The sequence below is a fragment of the Onychomys torridus genome, chromosome 16 (assembly GCF_903995425.1).
Source record: "Onychomys torridus chromosome 16, mOncTor1.1, whole genome shotgun sequence".
NCBI lineage: Eukaryota > Metazoa > Chordata > Mammalia > Rodentia > Cricetidae > Onychomys > Onychomys torridus.
This window is the reverse complement of record NC_050458.1, coordinates 64,593,978-64,610,666: the sequence shown is the minus strand read 5'-3', so window position 1 is coordinate 64,610,666 and position 16,689 is coordinate 64,593,978. Positions and strand designations below refer to the sequence as shown.

Below are 16,689 nucleotides of genomic sequence, written 5' to 3'. Positions count from 1 at the left end.
TTATTATTTTATGTGTATGAGTGTTTTGCCTGCATGTATGTCTGTGCACTATGTTTGTGCCTGGTGTCTGAAATGGCCAAAAAAGGGTGTTAGATTCCCTGGGACTAGAGCTAGATGGTTGTGAGCTGCCGCGTGGGTGCCGGGGATTGCACCTGGGTCCTTCACGAGAGCAACAAGTGCCCTTCCTTCCCCCCATCCTTTCTTTATGTATAGATTGAGAGAGGGCGTGCTAGCGTCACACTCACAGTCTAGCAGGGGCTTATCTTTAACTTCTCCCTCCCTCCACCTCCCAAGTCTCCACCTCTCCACCCGAAACACCCAAACAGAAAACCAGGAAAATCAGAGTAAGAATAACCCCTGTGATTAAATATGTTCCTTTCCCTTGCTGTAGGGTTTGCTCTCCTTGACACGGGGGTTTGTTTGGTTTTTGCTTCCTGAGATATGGCTTGAAAGTTCTTTATGAGGGAGACGATGCACACTTGGCAGCTGAGTGCAGTCTGTTCTAGTGCGCCTCTGTAATTGAGAGGCACGTTAATATCGTCGTAAAAGATGATCATTGCCTCTCCTTTAAATGCTCGGCTGTTCTGGCCGTTATTCCCCCCAGGCAGCCAGTGACTAACTGGAGTCAGCAGGTCTTTATGGCACTGGCAGCAGATGCTTTTCTATTTTTAATGCTCTTCTTAATCCCCCTTAATCTTTTTTGTCTTTTTCTTGTAGGTTTCTGCAACTGAGAATAGCCTGGCGGCCCATTCTAGCCCTGCTGAAGATGATGCTTGTAAGCATTTGCTCTTAGCTCTGCATGCTGGCGTCCCTGCAGAGGAAGGGACAGCACGCCCAGCAGCCGAACTCATCAGTTTCCTCTGGGCTTAGGGACCGCCGCTGGAACACCGTCACACCTTTCATAGCTCAGGGAGAAGTTGTATTACACATGGCTAACGCAGAATATAGAGGTTTTTTTTTAAGTTTTGAGATTGTTATTTATTTTTATTTTATGTACATAGGTGTTTGCCTGAATGTTGTCTGTGTACTGTGTGTCTATAGTACCTGTCAAGACAGTGGCACCAGATCCCCTGGGACTGGAGTTACCATATAGGTGCTGGGAATTGAACCTGGGACCTCTGAGAGAGCAGCCAGTGCTCTTAACTTCTGAGCTGTCCTTCCAGCCCTTACTAAAAGAGTAACTTTTAACAGCACTTCTCTCATTGAACTTATCCTACCTTTGGCACTAAACTCTTCCAGGTCCGAAGCTGTGTAACTGATCTTGAAGTCTTACTTCAACAGAGATGTTCAAGAAGGACTGTGTTCATTATTGGAGAGCATTTTTCTCCCAAGAGCTAAATTTTGACATAATTTGATCCTGTTTGGAGTAGTTGTAAGCCTGGTTTCTCAAAGATAAAAGATTTGGGTTTTATTTGTACTATCTTTATTTTTATGTATTTATTTTTCTGACACAGTCTTGCTGTACACAGACTAGCCTGGAACTTACTGTATAGAAGAGACTGAACTCTCCTACATCTGCCTGCCTCCTAGGTGCTGTGATTAGAGATAAGAGACGTGTTTCACTGCTTGTGATACCAAGACCACGTCTGATTTTCAGTGTACCGTTGTTCTGGTTTGCTCTTTTGGTGTTTCCCCTTTTTTTGAGCTAAGAATCGAACCCAGGGCCTTGCCCTTGCTAGGCAAGTGCTCTACCACTGAGCTAAATCCCCAACCCGGTTTTTCCTTTTTCCTTTTTTTTAAAAAAAAAAAAAAAAGACAGGGTTTCTCTTTGTAGCCCTGGCTGTCCTGGAACTCCCTATGTAGACCAGGCTGGCCTTGAACTCACAGAGATCCACCTGCCTCTGCCTCCAAGTGGGGATTAAAGATGAACCACTTTGCCCAGCTCGACGAATTATTTTTAAATATGTATAGATTCCTAGCTTCCCCGACAACAAATCTGAACACAGAAACCCTCAAAACTGAGGTAAGAGCATAAACCAAGATTTATGTTCAGATTGCCCAGAAAAGCTCAAGGCTGAAATCACAAGCACATTTCTGCATCCCTGGGCTCGAACTCAAAGATTTTTTTATTAGGTTTGCAATACAGTTCTTCTTTCTTTGTCTTTTCTCCAGAAACAAACAATAACCTTTTAGTGCTTTGTTGCCTCTAGACTTTAAAAAAACATTTAAATTATATATATATATATATATATATATATATATATATATATATATATGTATTATTCATTCATTCATTCATTCATTCATTTATTTATTTGTTATGTTCACAGAAGAGGGCCCCAGATCTCATTGCAGATGGTTGTGAGCCACCATGTGGGTGCTGGGAATTGAACTCAGGACCTCTGGAAGAGCAGTTGGTGCTCTTAACCTCTGAGCCATCTCTCTAGCCCTAAATTATATTTTTATCCATTTATTTTCATGTGGACTCGGGACGGCTTGCAGGAGTCTGTGCTCTCCTTCACTGTATGCATGTTGGGGATTGAACTCAGGTCTTCAGGCTTGTTGGCAGGTGCTTTTACCTGCAGAGCCGTCTTGCCAGCCCAACTCTAGACTCAGGAATTTTGTTTAAATGGCCCCTTAGTAGCTGTGTGAATGGCTTTTCTGTACCTTCTGAGTTACATCATGAGGTACATACACTGGCAAGAGCTTCACTCATATAACGTTACTTAAATAATTAGGAAGAAAACCTTTATGTGGTATTTTCATTATTGATATCTGCTTTAAAAGTAATCCAGAAAAAGCAAACTGTCCCTCAAGAGGAAGAAGCAAGGTGAGTTTGAGGCCAGCTGGAGCAAGACCCTGTGTCTAAATTTTTTTTTTTTTTTAAAGAATGACCCACAAAGACTCACATTTTCCCCAGCTTCAGCTGAAGCACCCCAGAGGAAGTTACTGGGTGTGCCAATTACCAAAAACACCAAGTCTATCCACAGCCTTAAGAAATGGCACACAGCCGGGCAGTGGTGGCGCATGCCTACAATCCCAGCACTCAGGAGGCAGAGGCAGGCAGATCTCTGTGAGTTGGAGGCCAGCCTGGTCTACAGAGTGAGATCCAGGACAGTCTCCAAAGCTACAGAGAAACCTGTCTCGAAAAACCCAAAAAAAAAAAAAAAAAAAAAAAAAGAAAGAAAGAAAGAAAGAAAGAAGGAAGAAGAAGAAATGGTACATGCTTCAGAGCAGAATGTTTGGGTATGTGGGTGGTTTGGGTCCCAGGCGTGTGCCGCGGAGTGAGAAGGTCTCTAACTGACAGCCTGACTCCTGGGGAGCCCAGGACACTTTCAGTTTAGAACCCTCTTCACAGAAAAGCAGTTCCTCTCCCTGATGCTAGAAGGACCAGTCCCTGGTGGGAAGTACCCATGCTCTGCTTTTGGAAAGAACCTTGCCATGAGCTACTCTACAATGCCTGCCTTTGTGACTCCATCAGGTGACCCCTGGGGGAAGAGTGAGGTCCAGCAGCCTGTGCACCCTAAGCCCCTGAGTCCTGACGCCAGAACCTCCAGTCTTCCGGAAAGTTCTCCTTCCAAAACAGTGAAGGTATGGTGGCGTTTGCTCCCTGAGTCCTAGACTCTTGTTTCCAGTTCCACATGCTGCAATTTCTGTGATTCTGTTCATCATTACCTGTTTGGGCAGTCCCAGACATAATGCCAGTAAGGGTGTACTGAGGAGTCACTTGCAGGCCGGGGTGGGGGGGGGGGTGGGGGGGCGCACGCCTTTGATCCCAGCACTTGGGAGGCAGAGGCAGGTGGATCTCTGTGAATTCGAGGTCAGCCTGGTTTACAGAGTGAGATCCAGGACTGCCAGGACTGTTACATAGGGAAACCCTGTCTTGAAAAACAAACAAAAAATAATAATAATTTGTTTTCCTAGTGTAAAGGATGGAAGCTATGAACTCTTTCCCCCCTCACACTTAGTAATTTGCATATAGATGGTGAAAATGTAAGATGTTTAAAAAACAAAGTGACTGAGGAAGATACCTGGCATTGGCCTCTGACCTCCACATGCACTTATACAGACACACACACACACACACACACACACACACACACACACACACGCCAGCCATAGTGGTGCATGGTGAGGCTGAGGCAGGAGGATAGCAAATTCTAGGCTAGCCTGGACTATGCATTGAGACTGACCCTATCTAAACAAACAAACAAAACAAACAAAAAGCCCAGTGACTAGACTATCTGACCTGGTTACAGATTCTGTCTAACTGAAGAATCTGAGCCCTGGTTAATCTAAGAACAAACATCTGGTACTGAGAACAACTGCTTTCTCAACATGGCTCTGGTACCCTCCTCTGCCTCTTCGGCCAGATGACGTAGGGCGTGGTTGTGCTGACCCAATGCTGGACCGAGGTCCTCCAGGCCCTCAGCCAATGAATGCTCTGTAAAAGGACACATCACACAGGTCTTCCTGAGCTAGTCAGAGAAAATCCATAGGGTAAATCTCTTCATGCTTATCTCAGACCTATGTGGGCTTTGTCCATGGTCACTCAGCAGGAGCATTCACGGCCTGCCTTTACACTCACACCTCAGGACTGAAAACCTGTGTGAAGACTAAAGCCCATCGCCTGCCCAGTTCCCTGTGTGTTAGTAGTCCAAAGCTCAAAAGATCATGGTGTGCAGAGCCTGGCATGAGACCTAAATTCATCTCCTCTTTATTTAAGATCTGTTTGTTTTCTCCCCGCCCCCAAGTCCCCCATACCGTCTCCAAGCAAGGTAAATGCTTCAAATGCACACAGAAAGACCTGCTGGCATCACTGGCCTCAGGGCCCTAGACTTGGCAACAGAGGCTGTTTCTCTACTTTGGGAAATTACATGCAGCTAAGAATACATTTGTTCACTCAAAATAGATTTTGAGTCCCACGCATCCTGAGGGGGGAAAAAGATCTGTTCTCAGTGCCTGTCACTGAAAAATAGGGCATCCTAGGCAGGGAACTCAAATCATTTCAAAGTTTAGTTTCTTAAAGTAAAAACTGCAGGTGGCTGGAAGATGGCCGAGGGCACTGGCCGTTCCTGTAAAGCAGCAGCAGCCACATGGTGACTACAGCGGACTCTAACTCCAGCTGCAGGGCGTCCAGCGGCCTCTCTGTCCTCCTGGAGCACCAGGCACACATGCAGTGCATATAACACACATGTAGACCAAATACTAGTACACATAAAATGAAAATAAATATTGGCAGGCATGGTGTCGCCCTCCTTTAGTCCCAGCACTCTGGAGGCAGAAGAAGGAGGATCTCTGTGGGTCTACAGAGTGAGTTCCAGGACAGCCACGTCTACATAGAGAGATCCTGTCTCAAAATAAATAACTGAATAAATATTTTTAAAATACATGTGTGGAGAAAGCAAGAATGTGGTATATTTTGAACTGGCCAGAGAGCTCACTTGGTGAAGTGTGATGCTATGAAGTTCAAGTTGCCAGTTCATTCTCAAAAAGAGTATCGACATCAGAACCTGGTGGGCTGGGACAGAGGCCCATTCTGCTTCAAGAAACTGTGGAGGCTTTTTACAATTGTATATCTTTATTATTTTTATTGTATGAATGTTTTGCCTGCATGTATGCTTGCCATGTGTGTGCGCCTGGACCCTGTGACGGTCAGAAGAAGGCATGAGGTCCTCTGGAACAGGAGTTACAGGTGGCTACAAGCCACTGTATGGGTGCTGGAAATCGAACCCAAGTCCTCGGCTAGAGCAGCCAGAGCCCTTACCCAGCGTCATCTAGCCCCAACTCTGGGGATTTCTAACAATTTTTCCAAAATTGTTTGAGACAGGGTTTCACTATTCAGCCCAGGCTGGCCTCCGTTCACTGTTATAGCTCAGGTTAGCCTCAGTCCTGTAATCTCCTGTGTCTGCCTCCCAAGTACAAAGATTGCAGACATTTACCACCATACCTGGCTTCAGGGATTTTCAGTTGTCAGTGTGGGGGAGCGGGGGGGAAGAGATCAAGACCCAGAAGGGAGGAGAAGGCAGGAGGATGTGACCAGCCCTGAGGATTACACATTTGTCCTCATTGTGCCAAGATATAGCCCAGGCCCAGGTTTTCTTCCTCAAATGGTCCTGCTGACAGAGGTGGGATGTTGTATGGGCTTTGTTGTATGGTGTCGGGGATGTTGAGCCTCCAGCATGCTAAGCCAGCTCTCTCCGCTGAGCTGCCCTCCCCCAGGCGGGGTTTATGCCCTTTTACAAAGCTGTTAGAATTGTGATTGAAGGTCACTAGCATCTTGTCACCGCTCCTCTCCTGTAGACAGTCTATTAGAGGCCATCTATCTGGGATCTGAATGGTCCTGAGAGTGAGTTCACAGAGAGTTCTTCTCAGAGAAGCTGCGGGCCACACAGAGCCAGCTCAACCATTTACTGCACGGTGAAGAATTTCTCTTTTATTACCTAGCTATTCTGCACAAACTGGAAGGAAAGAATGAACGGCATTTGTGGTATTCATCTGATGAATGGCAGTCTGGCATCGGTGCAGAATTTTTTCCCAATTTCATTATGTCTAGAGGCTTAGTTTCACTGCCCATGGCCAGCTGCTTCCCTTACCCCCTCATTCACAGATACACCACCGCTGAGCCTTCATTAGGCTGAAAAATATGTGTAAGACAAAATGTTGAAAGAATATAGATGAAGCCATGGAGATTCATTGGAAAATAGCTTTAAGTAGATAGATGCCCATCAACAGAAGGTCTGTAATATTCCTCATATGGGAAAGGCTGTGTTGATGAATATTAATTATTTATATGTTGCCCCATTCATTCCAGAATATGGTGACGATAATAGCTACACGTTTTAATTTGAAATCAAGTGAAGACTACAGCTTGCTGAGTGTGTAAGGGCTTCCTCTCCAAAGAGCTGCCTTTAGTTACGGAAACTGAACAACAGCCCCGCACAGTGTAGAAAACACTGTCAGTCTGAGTTAGGAGTTCTAGGCTCTGATTCTGATTCTGTTCCTGACTGTGTGTAACCTTGGTCAGGCACCTGATGCCCCTCATACTTCAGCATCTATGGGGAGAAAGGGGATAGAGGAGGAGAAATAAGAACAAAAGTCTTCGCTTACTCAATGAAAAAATAGATTGTAAAGACAGGACGTGTCTAACATTCCCGTGTTGGCAGAGTTCTGGGCACGGCTGTGCCGAGTCTGAACCTACCATGGCAGCATGTGCAGGATGCACGCCAGCCCTCTGATAATGGAAGAGTTTTCACACAGACTGCTTCCTGTTGCCTGAATAGACATGGGGGAAATTACAGAAAAGTGGCTGAGAGCCCAGGACGGAGAATTAACGGGAAGACACAGCACAGCCACTATGATCTGGCACATGACCATGCTGGGAGTCTCTTCTGTTGTTCTTGTGACAGTAAAGGTCCCTTGGGCAGCTGCTGTGCAAGCCTTAACTAATAGCAAGAGAGACTGTGAGGCGTGAAACCTGGTGGGTCTGGCCAGCCAGAACCTGTGGCCAGTCCGTTGTTTGAGGCAGCGGTCTTCAAGTTGATGTCACGGAGGGGGGTGACTTTTCAGTTGTGTGAGTGAAGCTTTATTGAAGGGGGCAGGTGTGGGGTCAGGTGTGGGAGGCAATAAAAGGCTGAAGAATTATTATCGAGACACTCCTTTTGTGGGTGAAGTTTCATGAAAGCCTTCTCTCTCCTGAGGCTCAATGTGTTCTAGGTGGATCTGAGAGGGGGTGGGTTCTGCCTCCTGGATCGTTACTTGAAAGGGAATGTGGTCTTACTCTTGGATTGGAGCCTGAGTTTCAGCTCGGCTGCAGTCAAGTGCTCCAGGGCACACCAATGCTGTGTACTCATTAAAGGTTCCTGTTCGTCTCTTCCAGCTTCTGCGTCCTGCTCCTGGCACCTAATTTCTGCTCCTGCCCTTCCACTTTCCTCCTAATGTGAGCAAAACCTTCACTGTCTCTCAGGTTCTCCCTTCTGTCCCCTGGGCTGCATCCTTCCGTGGTGTGTTCCTTCTGTGTGTGTGTGTGTGTGTGTGTGTGGTGTGTATGGTGAGTGTGTGTGTCTGTGATGTCTGTGTGTGTGGTGTGTTTGTGATGAGTGTGTGTGTGTGTGTGTGTGTGTGTGTGTGTGTGTGTGGTATATGTGTGTGTATTGAGTGTGTGGTGTATGTGTGGGTATGTGCATGGTGTGTATGTGTCTATGTATGTCTGTGTGTGTATGTCTGTGTGGTGTATGTGTGTGTGTAAGCATTCGCTGTATCCTTTACTCCTTGTTCTCCCAAATCTATTTCAACTGTTAAAATACAGGATCCTCTCTTTGCAACTGAAAAAGGTTCTCACCAGGCAGTGGTGGCACACGCCTGTAATCCCAGCACACGGGAGGCAGAGACAGCCTGGTCTACAGAGTGAGATCCAGGACAGGCTCCAAAGCTACACAGAGAAACCCTGTCTCGAAACCCACCCCCCCAAAAAAAAGATTCTCAATCTGATAAACACATTTATCCTATTACTTACACAGTTTGACTTATGATTCAGACAGGTTCTCTCCAGTAGCTTCACTGGTACCGTTATTCTCAAATTTTATTCTGCATTTTAATCTAGTCCTGCTACTGAGTAAGAAAATACCTAGTCCTTATAGAGAAGACCTTATTAAATGAGGCAACAATATCTCCCTTTAAATCCAATCCCGTTAGAATGTCTGTAAAAGAAAAAAACACCTGTTCTTCAGACAGTGCCGTAGTGGCTTCCACGGCATTCACTGCAGCGACTTGGGTCACCTTCAATACTTTCCGACGGCTGGTTAACTAAGGTAGCCTCTGGTCTTTGGTTGTTCAACCTTTTTTTCTCTTTAGGACTCTACCCCTACAGTGAAAGGGATTGTTTTGTTTTGTTTCTTTCAAAACAGGGTTTCTCTGTGTAGCTTTGGAGCCTGTCCTGGATCTCACTCTGTAGACCAGGCTGTCTCTGCCTCCCGAGTGCTGGGATTAAAGGTGTGCGCCACCACACCCAGCTTGCTTTTTTATTCTTAAATCCTTCGGATTCCCACTCATTTTATTAAATTCCGTTTTATAGTCCTCACTTTCATTTTGTTTTCTGCTTCCGTTTCCTATCGAGCCTACTTGAAAAACAGTCCCCGTTTCTTTTTTTATTTTGTTCCTGTAGCAAATGAACAATTGGTATGGTGTTTTTGTTTGTTTGTTTGTTTGAGACAGGGTTTCTCTGTGCAGCTTTGCGCCTTTCCTGGAACTCGCTTTGGAGACCAGGCTGGCCTCGAACTCACAGAGATCCGCCTGGCTCTTGTTTGTTTGTTTTATGGACACATCTTCAAGGTAATTGAGCCTTTTCTGCCTATGACATGGTCTTTTGGGCTTAACTAAATTCTGGTCCTGGGCCATCTTTTGTTTTCTGCTGAGAACCCAAGCTCACCTAAGCCCCACGGGGGACACCTAGGTGCCTGTGAGAGTTGCCTGGACACCTAAATTGCGGTCTTCCTCGGTTGACCAAGATGTTTGTCAAGTCAGGGACATTACAGTCTAGAGGATCGGGGCCTGCCACTTTCAGTAGCCACTTTAGGCTTTTCGTCATGTAAATGCTCATAATATGTGTTAGAATTCTGGCCTTTATCAAGGCTAGAACAGCAAACGTAGAGGCAGGGCTTAGTGTCCATGAGGTGTAGGCTTGCCTCAGACTTGATGTATAGCTAAGGATGACCTTGAATTTATGATCCTCCTGCCTTTGTCTCCCAAGTGCTAGGTTTATAGGCATGTACAACCATGCCCAGTTTTATTCTGTGTTGAGCAATGAACCCAGAGCTCCATACAAAGCTAGGCAAGCTCTCTCCAATTGAACAACATCCCCAGTCCCCAGCTCTTATATTTTTAGAAATTGAATTATTGTGTTGAACAACGTGACAGCTCTTATTCCACAGTTTGCAAGCAGTTCATAAATTTGTAGTCATTAACTGTAACGTTTCCCGGGGCTTGCTTTTATTCTCTGTTAGTTTTCAGACATGTTCTAGGCAATTCAGTAGGCTGTGCTTCCTTCTGGAATCTAATGATGTGGTTTGTTTCTCTTACAAATTATTGCATTTGTGTGTCAGTTTAGGCTTGTTTAAAAATATGCCTAACTTGGGGCTAGGCAAGATGGCTTAGCATGTAAAGGCACTTAGTGCCAACCTAAGTACCTGAGTCCGATCCCCAGAACCCATACAGAAGGAGGAGAGACCAAACTCCCCAGAGTTTCCCTCAGACCTCCACATAATCACCATGAGTTCAAAGCCACACTGGAAACAGCCAGGCATTTATACACTAATAAAATAAAAAGAATAAATGTAAAAAGCTGTTTAAATATGCCACATTTAGATTAGTGCCTTATGCATATATTCTTGGCACTGAGAAAGTGGAAACAGGAGGATAAAAGTCATGGAAATATGATGAGTCTGAGGGTAGCTTGGGCAGCATACAAATCTGCCTAAAAAACTAGAATAAAACGCATCCAGAGAGTAACAAAAGATGTTCTGCTGAAATCAGAATGCCTTTACCTCGTTCCCAAAGCTTAATGCTTTTCTTCTGCATGAGTGTTAGGGTCCCCCAACCCCCAGGCTGATACAATCATCTCCTTATACTTGCTACATGGATTGAACTTCCTTCTTGTGTTATGATTTCATTTTCTCCTACTCCCTGCTCTTCTAACTACAGATCTCTATCTTTAATGTTTGCTGTAGGGGTGTGGTGTGTGTGTGTGTGTGTGTGTGTGTGCTTGTGTACACCTTGCTCTGCAACACAGCCCAAACCCACCTGACCTCCAAGAAAGGCTTCTACACTCGGGGCAGCTACACACTTTGGTACAGAAACTCAAGAGAGCCTCCCAAGTCTAACAAATCAGCTGGTGGAACCTGAGCAGGTGTGGTTCCTCGGAGAATGGCCCTTAGATAAATTAAATCCTAGGCCCATCTCAGCAGAGTACCAAGCCATCGCTTCAGATGCTGAAATTGTCTACTTCCTTCTCTAGAAGTTTCAGGCACCTGCCAAAGAGATCTGCGTGGAGTGCCAGAAGACCGTGTACCCCATGGAACGTCTCCTGGCCAACCAGCAGGTGTTTCACATCAGCTGTTTCCGCTGCTCCTACTGCAACAACAAGCTTAGGTAAGTCAGTCTCAGACAGGCCCTCTCTCTGCATAGTGAGAGTTCAGAGGGATCCTGGCTTTTAGCACACAAGCACAAAAAGTGCTGTTGGTTCTGGGGCTCCTGGTAGAGTAAAAGGCTCTGTTCAGTGACAGCTCCATCATACAGAATGATGATGATGTTGGGGCCTTCTTGATGCTCTGGTGTGTTAGAACTGAAATACTATGAACTGCTAATGAGGCCCCTCACCCATCACCAACTTTAGTAGAATGTTTTCCTGTGGTGTCTTAGAACCATAAACTTAACCCAAGGCATGACATGGGCCTGGCATCCCAACTACCGTGGGAAGTTGAGGCAGGAATACCTCAAGATCATGGCCTGCCTGAGCAACTTAGTGAAACCATGTCACCCAAAGTGAAAAAGAGGGCCAAGGATATATCACAGGGGTAGAATGTCTAGCATACATAAATCCTCAGGTTCAATCCCCATGCTGAAGAGAGGTGGGGAGAAAGGAAGGGACTCTAAACTACCCATATGGCAGATTGGGGAAGTGTTTCACATTAATTTAATTGCATAGTTTTGGGGAAGAGAGCATCCAAGATGTTACTTTTTCCATCTTTCCTTCCCAAGAAAGTATCCTAGAGTACTCTTGAAAGATATCCTGGCATTTACAGGGTACTTATGGGGTTTGCACCTGACCACAGCTGGACCAGTGATTGCTCTAACTTACCTAGTTAGGAGCTAACACTCCTAAGATCAGCCTCTGGAATCTCCGCTCTTGACTTCTTTTTCTGCCCACTGAATTAATTTTTAAAATTTATTTATTTACCGTTTTTTTCAAGACACAGTTTCTCTATGTAGCCTTGGCTATTCTGAAACTCATTCTATAGACCAGGCTGGCCTCGAACTCAGAGATCCACCTGCTTCTGCCTCCAGAGTGCTGGGATTAAAGGTGTGCGCCACCACTGACTGGCTTTGAATTAGTTTTTCAACAAAACATGTATCTCTTTGGGGGAAATGCTGTCATTGCTATGACCTTTTTTTGTTGTTTGTTTTGTTTGTTTTTTGATATGTATATGAGTGGTTTGCCTGCAGAGGCTAAAAGGCATCATCAGATCCCCTGGAACTGGGGTTACAGATGGTTGCTAACTGCCATGTGGATGTTGGGTGGTCTGGAAGAGCAGCCAGTGTTTAGCCTCTCCAGCCCAGTTATGATCCTTTAAAAGCCATTACAGTGGGCTGAGCATGGCAGCTCACGCCTTTAATCCCAGCACTCAAGATCAGAGGCAGGTGGATCTCTGTGACTTCAAGTCTAGCCTGGTCAGCACTAAAGAGAAACCAGGAGGAAACGGATCAGAGTTACAGGTCATAAATACTGAGGAAATAAATGTCTGAGTGATCAGAGCTAAGCAGGGTTACCTGGGAGAGGCTTACAGGAGAAGTGACTTTTAAACATTTGGACAGAGGAGAATGAAATCATTTGAAAAGGAGGAATTGTGTATCAGTAAGGAGAGAACCCGGTGAGGATTTAGCCCAGGGAGTGAATGAACATGTTTTGTGTAAAGATAAAAACAACTAGTAGTGTTGCACACTTGTGATCTCAGTGCTCGGGAGGCTGAAACAAGGATTTCAAGTTCAAGTCAGCCTGGGCTATGTAGTGAATACAAGCCCTCTCCAGCCAAAAAAAAAAAAAAAAAAAAAAGAGCTCTTAAAAGAGGGTAAGGTACGCCAGGCAGTGGTGACACACACCTTTTTTTTAATCCCAGGGCTTGGGAGGCAGAGGCAGGTGGACCTCTGTGAGTTCAAGGCCAGCCTGGTCCTTTTTTCAAATGCTTGCTGCCTTCTGAATCAGCAACTTCAACTCTGCAGCTGCCAGCCCCGGTTAGGCTGCTAGGGCCAAAGCTGGAGGGCAGTCTGTTCCCTCAGGCACTGAATCTTGCAAACTTCTAAGGGAATCTAACTAAACCCCTGTCCCTCTAAAGCACTCAAGAGTCAAAGGTTAAGGTGGAATTCTGCTCTTCAGAGGCCGAACAGCAAGTAGCTCACCTGCTCTTCTTGCTAGCATCCTCCCAAAAAGCCCTCAAGCCTCTCCTCACCCCTCCTTGTAAACCCTTCTCCACCTGGCCCCTCCCCACCACTTCCTGTCAGCTAGTTGCTGACTCAGCCTCCTGCCCGCAGGTGAATATTATTTAATCAGATACGTCGTTGCGTCATTAAACGTTCCAGAGCATAAACAAAAGTAATACACCTTGAAATAATATTCTACAACACAGCCTGGTCTACATAGTGAATTCCAGGACAGCCAGGGCTACACAGAGAAACCCTGTCTTGGGGAGAGAGGGAGGGAGAGAGAGGGGGGGGGGAAGAGAGGAAAGAGGTATTATAATAAGTCATTTATGTGCTTCTAAAGATATTTTTCTAGGACTGGGGATATATCTCACCCAAACTGGGGGAGGAGAGTTTCTCACCATCTTTGGAAAATACTGGAACTACTAGATTGAAGCTGATATAAAGGAGAGTATAAGGGAAAATTCACTGACTTTGTTTCCTCTTTTGATGACAGTCTAGGGACATATGCATCATTACATGGAAGAATCTATTGTAAGCCTCACTTCAATCAACTCTTTAAGTCTAAGGGCAATTACGACGAGGGCTTTGGGCACAGACCACATAAGGATCTTTGGGCAAGTAAAAGTGAAAAGGAAGAACCCCTAGAGAGACCAGCCCAGCCTCCAAGTGCAGGGGAGACCCCCCATAGCCCCGGGGTAGAAGATGCACCCATCGCCAAGGTGGGTGTCCTGGCTGCAAGTATGGAAGCCAAGGCCTCTTCTCAGAGGGAGAAGGAAGATAAGCCAGCTGAGACCAAGAAGCTGAGGATCGCCTGGCCGCCCCCAGCCGAGCTTGGCAGTTCGGGAAGTACCATGGAGGAAGGGTTCAAAGTCTCTAAGCCCAAGTGGCCTCCTGAGGACGAAACCAGCAAGACAGAGGCTCCCGAGGATGTAGATCTGGACCTGAAGAAGCTGAGGCGATCTTCCTCACTGAAGGAGAGGAGCCGACCGTTCACTGTAGCGGCTTCATTTCGAACCTCTTCCATCAAGAATCCCAAGATGACGTCACCTCTCAGGAAAGGGTGGAGCATGTCGGAGCAGAGTGAGGAGACTGGAGGAGGGATGGAAACAGAGAGAAAACTAATGGAGAATGCCAAAGCCTCTGGGAAGAATGGGAGCGTGGGGAAATCACAGAGGCAGAGCAAGGATTCCACCAGGGACGAAGCCGTGAGGAGGAGCAAGGACATTCACAGTTTGGAGCTGGAGAGTGAGAATTTCGTAGAAAATGGAGCAAACCTAGACGAAGATGATAGCAATGACCTCGCGCAGCAGCAGTCTCCACTAGAACCCGCGTCTCCAAATTGGTCTGGCTTTGTAGACACCACTCCTACTAAAGAATTCACTACCCAGAATCAAAAATCTCAAGATGTCGGGTTCTGGGAGGGGGACCTGGTCAGAGAGCTGTCTGTGGAGGAACAGATCAAGAGAAACCGGTACTATGACGACGACGAGGATGAAGAGTGACAGAGCTTGCCGTGTGGGCGCCATCGACTCCCGGCAATGCTAGCTTGTCACTGCCCTTTATCAAGTGTGCCCAGACAGGCACTTTGGCGCCAACTGTCATTTATGTGGGAGCAACATTAGAAATGAATTCCTGCTACCAAAACAGAAAACAAGCAAAAGAGAATCAGTTCTAAGTGCATTATTGAAACTCCATTTTAAGCCTGGTGTGGTGGCACACACCTTTAATCCCAGCACTCGGGAGGCAGAGACAGCAGATCTCTGAGTTCGAGGCCAGCCTGGTCTACAGTGCGAGTTCCAGGACAGCCAGGGCTACACAGAGAAACCCTTTCTTGAAAACAAACAAACAAACAAAAAACAAAAAGAACAAAAAGAAAGAAAGAAACTCCATTTTAACAGTGAAGATACACAAAAGTGCTAAGCAGGAGATTTTCTCAGTGATGTAACCAGCGTCCACTGCGTTCCCAAAAGTCAATATTAAAGTGTCTAGACAGTTAGTGGCACATTTTCACACTACAAATACCATTGCGGAATTGGAAACAAACAAAACAGATTTAGGTGCCTACATATCATGGCCAGAAGCACTTTAGTATAAAGGGCACAGTATAGATATTTTTACCAATTTCATTTTTTAGTACTCAGCTGTTAAATCAAATATTTTTAGTCTTTCAAAAATTTTTACTAATTTTCTCCCTCTAGTAGATATGGGAAACTTCTTGCTTTGCATCCCACATAGTCTGTGCATTTTTAATTATTGAGGTATAATAAATACAGCAAGCAACCTTTGGCCCAGTGAGATGGCTCATTGAGTAAAGGTGGTTGCCATAGGGACCTGACCACCTGAGTTCGATTCCAGAACTCACATAAAGGTGAGAGAATCGAGTCCACAAAGTTATTCTCTAACAAATGTGCTCTGTGGCACACATGCCCACTCACCAAAAATAATAATCACCAATAAAAAAAATAAGCCACCCTACCGAAATACCTTTGGGACAAAGGGCCAACCTATATGCTCCGGTGCTTGGAGAGACCTGCTGTATCTGACCTCCTTTTGGTGGCTTCTCACACTTTACTGAAAGCGGCAGTGTTTTCATAAGATCTTTTGGATCAGGGTTTCCCATGCTCCATGTGGGGCAAAATGAAGACTCTAAAGGAGAGATATAACAAGAGGGACCGCCGAGCTCAGATCTCCACAGACACCCTGGGGCAAATCTTGTTAATACCAATCAGCTCTGAAACGTATTGGCTTTTATGGCAGATGCTATTTCCAGGGCTAAGTTAAATCAGTTTTGGATCTGTCTTCTTGGATGGTGCCCTAGTGTAGGTAGGTGTTGGTGTGAGGGAAGACTGGGCAGAAATCGGCTGAAAGGGGGAAGTTCATTTCCACTTACAGGTTATAGTCTGCATCAAGAGAAGACAGCCAGGAACATGGAGGCAGAAACGCTGCTCCCTGGCTCCACTTCCATGTCTTACTGAGCTAGCTTTCTTATACAACCCGGGGCTGCCTGCCCAGGGGTGGCCCCACAGACAGTGCCCACAGACTAACCTGTCACAGGCCGTTCCTCAGTTCAGATTCCCAGGCAATTCTGTTTGTCAAGTTGGCAAAACCCAGCACAGGTGGTTCTCTCTAGTGTCAGGGCTTTAGAGCATTATAAGTGAGCACAGGGTACATTTGTACGTGACTGATACCCCAAATCATATGTATTGGGGGCCCGGGGGGGGCTGTTTTTAAGGTAGAGGCCTTTTTGCATTTGTAGAGATTTAGCTCTGTCTTCGAGATGTAAAATAATGATTGCTAATAGTCTTTTTTAGCCTAAAACATTTTTATCCAATAAAGCTTTTAATTTACATTTCAACGTTCCACCTTTCCTTTTCTGTCGTTCCTTTGCTCTCTCCGGATCTTTTACTTAAGCAGTTTGAGGGGGGAAATGTGCTATGAATTCATTTCACCACTAGATGGTGATGTTGAGCTGAATTGTGGATTTTCATCCACCCTGAAGGAAGACAAAATTTCTCTGGAAAATTGCAAGTAATTTGGCAAGAGAATTAGTATGTG

At 45.7% G+C, this 16,689-nt stretch overlaps 1 protein-coding gene across 2 annotated transcripts in view; it reads left to right on the top strand.

Annotated features, from left to right (window-relative positions):
• The window catches only part of Lima1 (LIM domain and actin binding 1), a 99,654-nt gene extending 84,770 nt beyond the window's left edge, over window positions 1-14,884 (top strand). For both annotated transcript variants that reach the window (XM_036207514.1, XM_036207515.1), the window contains exons 8-11: window positions 718-775; window positions 3,422-3,531; window positions 10,952-11,085; window positions 13,628-14,884. In XM_036207514.1, the coding sequence (XP_036063407.1) occupies window positions 718-775; window positions 3,422-3,531; window positions 10,952-11,085; window positions 13,628-14,636 (1,311 nt within the window). In that variant the 3' untranslated portion in view covers window positions 14,637-14,884. The remainder of the gene's footprint in view (window positions 1-717; window positions 776-3,421; window positions 3,532-10,951; window positions 11,086-13,627) is intronic.
• The last annotated feature ends 1,805 nt before the right edge of the window (window positions 14,885-16,689 follow it).